Source organism: Scardinius erythrophthalmus, assembly GCF_964197995.2.
Source record: "Scardinius erythrophthalmus genome assembly, chromosome: 6".
NCBI lineage: Eukaryota > Metazoa > Chordata > Actinopteri > Cypriniformes > Leuciscidae > Scardinius > Scardinius erythrophthalmus.
Window position 1 is genome coordinate 16,623,837 of NC_138226.1, and position 8,595 is coordinate 16,632,431.

General features: G+C 37.0%; 1 protein-coding gene across 2 annotated transcripts; it reads right to left on the reverse strand.

Moving 5' to 3' along the window:
* Positions 1-32: 32 nt before the first annotated feature.
* Positions 33-7,566, reverse strand: cmss1 (cms1 ribosomal small subunit homolog). 2 transcript variants are annotated; one of them, XM_081369660.1, is made up of 9 exons: positions 7,011-7,566; positions 6,347-6,555; positions 3,252-3,329; positions 2,775-2,910; positions 2,622-2,681; positions 1,563-1,665; positions 1,332-1,480; positions 1,140-1,228; positions 33-285 (listed from the first exon to the last, which is right to left on the reverse strand). In XM_081369660.1, exons 1-9 carry the CDS (start codon positions 7,057-7,059, stop codon positions 202-204), a joined length of 957 nt encoding a protein of 318 aa, XP_081225786.1. In that variant the 5' UTR covers positions 7,060-7,566; the 3' UTR covers positions 33-201. The 2 variants fall into 2 exon arrangements, with proteins under 2 accessions (XP_081225786.1, XP_081225787.1); XM_081369661.1 differs by having other exon boundaries at positions 6,347-6,546; positions 7,011-7,083.
* Positions 7,567-8,595: the final 1,029 nt, after the last annotated feature.

Sequence of the window (8,595 nt, forward strand, 5' to 3'; positions counted from 1 at the left end):
CAAGACAAAAAAAAAACTGACAGATTTTTTTTGTCCAATCAGATATTTTTATTTTTAATTGTAAAAAACAAACTCACACATGATATTTTTTCTCTTGCAGCAGACATATTTCACTAAAATACATTATAATAGCTCTATCAAATACATGTTTAGCAAGTAAATGAATATGAACGTGTAAATAACAGAGAACAGACTGTCTGCTCAAAAGAGTCCTATTTTAAATGTTCCTTCCCTGCAGCTCTGAATTAGACCACGGTCCATCATTTTCAGTAAGTCTTCTTTCACCTGAAACACAAAAAATCTATATTTTAAGCTATTTTCCCCACAGTTATTAGCCAGTAAAACATATTTTTTAATGGCTGTGATGTAAATGAATCCCTTTTGGCTGTGTACTGTCGATATGTCCTATTTTTACAGGAAATATGTTGGCAGTAAATAGTCTGTATTAAAGGGTTAGTTCACCCAAAAATGAAATGACTGTCATTAATTACTCACCCTCATGTCGTTCAAAACCCGTAAGACCTTCGTTCATCTTCGGAACGCAAGTTATGATATTTTTAATGAAATCCGAGAGCTTTCTGACCCCCCATAGACAGCAACATTATTACCACTTTCAAGGCCCAGAAAGGTAGTAAAGACATTGTTAAAATAGTCCATGTGACTACAGTGGTTCAACCTTAATGTTATGAAGTGACGAGAATACTTTTTTGTGCACAAAAAAACAAAAATAATGACTTTACTCAACAATTTCATCTCTTCCGTGTCAGTCTCTGACGCTGTTCACGTGAGCACCACTACCTTTCTGGGCCTTCAAAGTGGTAATGAAGTTGCAGTCTATGGAGGGTCAGAAAGCTCTTGTATTTCATCAAAAATATCTTCATTTGTGTTCCAAAGATAAACGAACACTTACGGGCTTGAAACGACATGAAGGGTGAGTAATTAATAACAGAAATTTCATTTTTGGGTGAGCTAACCCTTTAAGTGTGTATCAAAATCATCCATAATTTTGTCTAGTTACATTAGATATCAATATTTTATGTATATTTCATCTCTATCGGTATTATAATTCTTTAAAAAGTATCTTTGTAATGTTGTAACAAACATGTCTGTCCTATATGAAAACAGCATATCAGTGCTACCTCTGGTATATCCACCATTCTCCTGAGCTTCTGGTCTCGGTAGTTCCAGTCCAGTACCAGATACCTCAGTCCTTGCACAGTCAAACCCTCTAAAGCACAAAAATCAAAGAGCGAAAAAATACGTTTCACAAAACTGAAAACCATGCAAGTTGGTTAAAATAACATTTACAAGAAATGTGCATCAAAACAAACCTTTTTCTAACAAGGCAGCAATTCTCCCAGGAGTTCCAACAGCAATATGGGTCACACCTTTACTCAGTGACTTTATCTGGTCATCCACTTTGATGTGTTTTGCGAACAGCTTTAGCACTTTAGCTTGGCCTTTAAATGCTATCAGCTGCCTTAAATGCAAAGAGAGAAAAAAGTCTAACACTTGGGAAAACAAACTCTGTATTATTCAAAAAAAGAACAACTGAAACTCACTTAATGAGATCAATAGTTCTGAGAGCGGATCCGCAAACGATGAGCAACACCACTGACTGGGTCTGGGTGTGCTGCTTCTGGATTTTAGCCCACTTTGGACAAACTGAAATAAAATGTGTAAATATGAATTGTGTTAATAAAAACTATTTACATGTATTCATTAAGCAATTAACACAATGGACACAATTTATAAAGCCCCCTGACTTGCCATTAAACAATTTGGTGTCAGTAACTGTTGCTTTTATTCAGGAAGGATAAAAGTAGCATTAAACTGATCAAACGTGACAATAAAAACAGTATAATGTTACAAGAGATTTATGTTTCAAATAAATTATATTCTTTAATGATGTACTTTTTATTAATCAAAAATCCAGGAAAAAAAATGATGGTTGTCAATATTGATAATAATAATAATAAATGTTTCTTAAGCAGCAAAGCAGCATATTAGAATGATTTCTGAAGGATCATGTGACACTGAAGATTGAAGTAATGATGCTGGAAATTCAGCTTTGCCATCACAGGATTAAATTACACTTACAATATATTAAAATAGAAAAGTTTTTTAATGTAATATTTTTTTCACAATATTACAGCTTTTACTGTATTTTTGATCAGATAAATGCACCTGTGGCGAGCATAACAGACTTTTTTCAAAATCATTAAAAATCCAAACTTTTGAATGGTAATTTATATTCTGTAAAGGGTAAATCTTTGCTTATTCAAAATGAGTGTGTCAGACGCTCCTGGTTTGAGGTCAATATTTATTTTTGGGTGAACAATTCTTTTATTCTTCTGTTGAACACAACAGAAAATATTTTAAAGAATGTTGATAATCAAACAGTTGACGGTAGCCATTGACTTCCATAGTAGGAAAAAAAAATACTATGGAAGTCAATGGCTACCGTCAACTGTCTGGTTACCAAAATTCTTTAAAATATCTTCATTTGTGTTCAACAGATGAAAGAAACTTGAGGGTGAGTAAATGAAGACAAAATTTTCATTTTTAGGTGAACTATCCTTTTAAAAAATTGAAAGACTGCATAAAAAGACATGTTTTACCTTCTTTGAGGTAAGAAGACAAGCTATGTGTAAGGTCATTACAGCTGAGGAAACAAGAGTCTGAAACAGAAAATACAACGAACAAAATCAACCTCCTCATCTAATATGCAGATTCAAGCGAAAGCAGACACAAACACGCATTAATCGACTCACCCTTTAGCGTCAGGTCCTCCTGCTCAATAACAGAACGGGTCAGGCTGAAGTGATTCTTCAGAAGGCTCATAAGGTCAGCTGGAGAGCCCGGCGCAGGTTCAGAGCTCGTCAGGACATCTGTGATAGTTTTCTTCTTCTAAAGACAAAGGAGAATTATACAATAACATGTTTTAAAGCAAATACATCAGTGGCAGAGACAGTGACAAGAAATGCAATGAATGAATTCAGATAAGCTCCGTCCTCTAATATTTAAGAGGCAATTCTCTTAACATACTAATAATAACCAAGACCTATGAAAACTGAGAAATAAGCTATGGTCCGTAAAATCAAAGCATCTCTGGGGTAAGGTTGTTCTTTTTGTCACTTTTCAATAGAGCATGAAATGAAAAAAAAAAAATCTAAATCAGCATACTGAACTGGGCAAAAGAGTTTGACATCTACAGTAACATTAATAGAAATGTGAATTATAATTCTTACCTTTCTTCTCTTCTTGTTTTTGTTGGACTCCTTATCACCCTTTTCCTCTGATCTCTCCTCTGTGATGAAACATTCTTTCTGCAGGGAAAGACAGTCTTTACTTAAAGATGCCCTGGTTCTGTTTTTGCTCACAAGACCTTTTGTCTCAAAGACATCTCTTTGATGAAAGACTTAAAAGCCTGAACCCAAGAAAAAAAGATTTGCAAAGTCGAGGTAACAACATTTTTCTAAAGTGCCCATATTATGCTCATGTACAAGTTCATTATTGTATTTTTGAAGAAATCTTCAAAAATAGAATTCTGCTAGAATAAATTTACATGACTTAAAGTTCAAAAAACATTCTTTTTCTCATATTATACATTACTGTAGCACCTCTTTACACCCTCTGTCTGAAAAGCTCTGTTTTAGTTCCTTTGTCTTTAGAGCCTGCCTTTCCAAAAAGCCCAGTCTGTTCTGATTGGCCAGCTGGTCCAGTCTGTTGTGATTGGTCAGATGACAAGAGCATGTGTCGGAATGGCCCTTAACAAAATCGGGTTTCAGCTCCTGAGGTTTCATGCGCAGCTGTAAACTATTATTAAACTATTATCTAGGATGACATCGGTATTGAAAGCCCATATAATGTTTTTTGTTTGTTTTTTGCCCAGGAAGCAGAAAAAAGGTGCCTCCTTGCAAAATCACTTATTCAACGGTTCTTTGAGGGTGGGTCAAAGCCAGACATTATGTAAACTAAAGGGTTAGTTCACCCAAAAATGAAAATTCTGTAAGTAATTACTCACCTTCATGTTGTTCCAACCCCATAAGACTTTCATTCATCTTCGGAACACAAATTAAGATTTTTTTACAAAAAAAAAAAAAAAGATTCGCACAAAAAGTATTCTCGTCGCTTGATAAACTTAAGGTTGAGCCACTGAAGTCACTTGGACTATTTTAACAATGTCTTTACTAACTTTTCTGGGATGGCAGATATCGATTCCCTAGCAGCCTATGATGGAGTGAGTCACCTCTCAGATTTCATCAAAAATATCTTAATTTGTGTTCTAACGCCTTACGGGGTTGGAACAACATGAGGGTGAGTAATTACTGACAGAATTTTTATTTTTGGGTGAACTAACCCTTTAAACTCTCTTTGGTGTGTGATCTTTGTAACCTTGCAGATGGTTTACATGTTCAAACAGCTATATTACACACTAAAGGAAAGGCAAAATAATAGAAGCCCTTTAAATAGAAGTTAAATATTTTTAACAGATTCTAAAGGAACCCCCACCCCAAACCCACGGCACTGGTTGAGCCACACTTGAGCTTTAAAGGGCTGGTTCAGGATTTTTGACATCGGACCTCATTTTTAAGTCAGCCTGGTTGTTATTCATCAGTGGAGACATTTTTAAAAAAAAAAATGATCCAGTCCTTATATTTGGATAGTTAGCCGATGCTAGGCTAGCGCGAGTCAAGGGTAGATGTTAGCCAGCCATTAAAAACCGTTTTACCCACTCCACAGTGCACCAAACGCAAATCAATTATAACACTAGATATCGATGCAAATGTCCGTTGAGAGAATAATGTTAGAAATCAAACTTACCTTTCATCACATTGCATTAGTTATAATTTGTTCCCTGTAATCATAAGCCTTGTCTACAGCAGCAGCGGAGTGATATTGATTACCTAGGCAACCGAGTGAGCCGGTACACACATGTACTACACACACTGTAGAGCGCTTCTTTTCTGTGTTTACTTTTTGCCGCATTACTAACTGGAGCAAAGTAAAATTCCGCAGCTGCTGAGAAACTAGTTCCTTTGGGATCATTGAGATGAAAGGTAAGTTTGATTTCTAACATTATTCTCTCAACGTACATTTGCATCGATATTCTAGTGTTATAATTGATTTGCGTTTGGTGCACTGTGGAGTGGGTAAAACGGTTTTTAATGGCTGGCTAACATCTACCCTTGACTCGCGCTAGCCTAGCATCGGCTAACTATCCAAATATAAGGACTGGATAATTTTTTTAAAAAAATGTCTCCACTGATGAATAACAACCAGGCTGACTTAAAAATGAGGTCCAATGTCAAAAATCCCGAACCACCCCTTTAACAGAGTGCAACAGTGGCAACACACTTTTTCAATGTGAAAAATATAAAAATCTCTTTTCTTTTGAGAGCATAGGGAGATTACATCATTAGCAGTGCTTCATGGATGTGGGCGGTCGCTGCAGAGCTCTTTTGAGGTGATTTGCTTGCTGTGATTATGATTGTAGCTTTCTTTGCTGAATCATGGGTAATGTTTTTCACCAGGAATTCAGCTTGAACGCAAATAATGAACACGGATAAAAGGATATGTTGAATTATGTGAAATGATGGCTTCGACAAAAGCACTTACCATTGATTAATTTCATCTCAGTAGATCTGTCTTTAAAATGGTTTATAAGTTATCTTTTAAAATCAATTTTCCTATGAACTGAAAGGGCTTTTTATTTCCGGGACCTGACTGTTGCATAGCGTTGCCACCCGTCCCGGTTTTCCAGGGATTGTTCTCTTTTTTGAGCAACAGTCCCGGAAAATTTATATTCTTTCCCGGGACACAAATTGTGAAAATGTACTCCTAAAGTAGAATTAACTGGTTTCAAATTAAACCGTTTCCTTCTACTGTTACTGTGTTTTCTTCATGGTTGTGTACATCCAATCCTGTGTCTGTAAACGGGTAAAACAGTGGATTGGCCAATGCCAGGCGTTTACTTTAATTTGATTGGAAGCTCAACTTGTCGCCTATCGCCTAGCAACTGCCTGTCGGTCGCACGCATCCACACACATCCAGGATGAAACAGTGTGAGTTCAGTTCCTCGCTAGCTTTCTATTTACTCAGTTTTGTGAAATGGGGGGAGAGATTCGCGTTTGGTGTGAACGCACCATTCCAACTCAGACTGGGCGAAAAGAGAAAACTTTTCTGAATAGGTAAGGAGACCCCCCCACCCCCCCAAAAAATTCATCTGAGTGTCCCGGTTTTTCACAAATCAAAGGTGGCAACCCTACTGTTGCACACTATTCAGTTTGATTTTGATTTTATTTTTTTTGCCTCACAAGCATCACTTTTGTGTGTGTATTACCTTAACAGTTTTCTTCTTTTTCTTGGTGCCGTCTTGAATATTTTTTTCACCCTTCCTTTTCTTTGATGTGGATTTATTTGATTGTTCTTCTGTAAGTGGCTGTGTGTCCTCCTCTTGAATCTGTTTATCACCCTTCCTTTTCTTTGATGTAGATTTAATCGGTTGTTCTTCTGTATGTGGCTGTGTGTTCTCCTCTACCTCTGACACACCTCAATGGGACAAAGTTTACACATAAACGAAATGTCATGATTGACGTTAATAACCAAATTAATAATAACAAAAAAGCTCAAATACAAACAGTACTACAATACTACAACTGTTTACATGGGAGAAAACTACATATCCCAAGATGCACCGCAGACAGGACAAACACGTGTTTTGCGTAGTCTGAGTCTAGTAAGAAATGTTAAGCCATAGATCCGCCAATATGAGGCTAACCAAGTTCCAACTGATGCTCGTTTGTTGACAGAAGTTTCATGTAAGTTACAAAATAATTATTAACGATCTAACATAACCTTGTTAGGCAGAAGTTTCTAGAGCACTAGTGTGCCCTAGCACAGAAGGCTGTTTAAAACCGACACGCGCAGAGCATAAATACATGACACACACACATTGCAGCGCTAAGTATAGTTCAAATAAACAAACAAAAAACTATGTTTTTTACCTAAATTATCTCCCTGGGTCCACCACTCGTCTCCCAAATCATCAGCCATGTCTCAAACCGCAATCGCATGTCTGGAGTTTGCGCACGGCAGATTCGCATAGTTCAAAAATTGCGCGAATCTACCCGGTAAAAACAAGACTATATTATATAAAATAAATAATAATCAAATACATTTATTTTACAATAAGACTTATATAATTGTAAGCAGAAAGAACATTCGAGTATACTAAAAGTGTACGTTGTTTTCTATTGTTCTTTAGTTACTTGATTGATTATTGAGGTTTATTTGTTATCTAAAAATATATTTTATCCTAAAAAATTAGGTTTTCATGTGGTTTCATTATGCGGTAGCCTATTCAGATTAACTTAGTCTGAACCACTAGGCGGCGCTGAGTCCTATAAAATTATAATGATCACTCTGCAGGGTGTTTACCGTCTCTATGTGTGAATGTTGGACCGGGATGGAGAATTTGAGATGTGTGTGTGTGTGTGTGTGCGCGTGCGTGCGTGCGTGCGTGCGTGCGTGCGCTCGTTTGTTCCACTTTCCACCACACTTGTTTGACTGGTCATAGCTCTATAATTTATCCTTCCTCATTCCGAGCTCGCGCCTCTCTACCCCTCCATGCGCGCACGCATAGACACACACAAGAACGCGCAGGCAATTATTTATTCATCACAAACATGAATTAAAAATCTCTGTTTCCCTTCAGCGTACAGCACTGAAGGAAACTTCACAGGCTGTTCATCTAACACAGAGATCACTTGTGGTTATCCAAAGATGGAAAAGATTTTGTAGAGAAATTCTCTAAAGCCATATCTAATTATTCAAGAGCAGTTGGCAACTAAGAGAAGGGTGCCTAGTTTGCTTTAATGCTGTTGTCCCAAATACTGGTGAAAATTCTCAGAATTTTAAAGTCAAGACCAAGTTCATCTTATGAACTGTTTTTCAGCTTTTTTTAACGTAATAAAATTAAGATTGCAATTCCAACTCGAGTAGGAATATTTTAGTCTTACACTTTCAAGTGCAACCTTTAAACACACACACACACACACACACACACACACACACACACACACACACACACACACACACACACACACACACACACACACACACACACACACACACACACACACACACACACACACACACACACACAAAGGAAGAGAGAAATATAGGCTACCCTCAACATTGTAATTTTCCCCTAATTGCAACCATTTTCTTTCTTTCTTTCTTTCTTTCTTTCTTTCTTTCTTTCTTTCTTTCTTTCTTTCTTTCTTTTTCTTTCTTTCTTTCTTTCTTTCTTCTCTCCCTGAGTGATCCTAGTAACAAGTAGGTTCTCGTCATGGCAACATGCTCTGAAATAGACTGTGAAGCTGCGTTGGATTCAAGCCGCGGTGGTCAAAAGACTGATGGAGTGTGGAATGCGTTCTCTGCATTATGGGATTCATTGTTTCAGTAGATTTTCTGTGTTATTGAGAGCTCTCCTTTGGTTTACAACACTTTAGACCCACGGGGACGCAATGGAGTAATGCAGCAATCAAATAAATGCTTAAAACAGAGTGCAAATTGTAGTCACTGGCA

What these genes read in the sequence shown, in the direction of transcription:
- cmss1 (XM_081369660.1), bottom strand. Translation starts at nt 7,059, where the DNA reads ATGGCTGATGATTTGGGAGACGAGTGGTGGACCCAGGGAGATAATTTA. An exon ending in AAAAGAAGAAAACTGTTAAG is followed by an intron (nt 3,330 to 6,346) that starts GTAATACACACA and finishes CTTTCCCTGCAG; the next exon opens with AAAGAATGTTTCATCACAGA. An exon ending in TGCTGCCTTGTTAGAAAAAG is followed by an intron (nt 1,229 to 1,331) that starts GTTTGTTTTGAT and finishes TTTGTGCTTTAG; the next exon opens with AGGGTTTGACTGTGCAAGGA.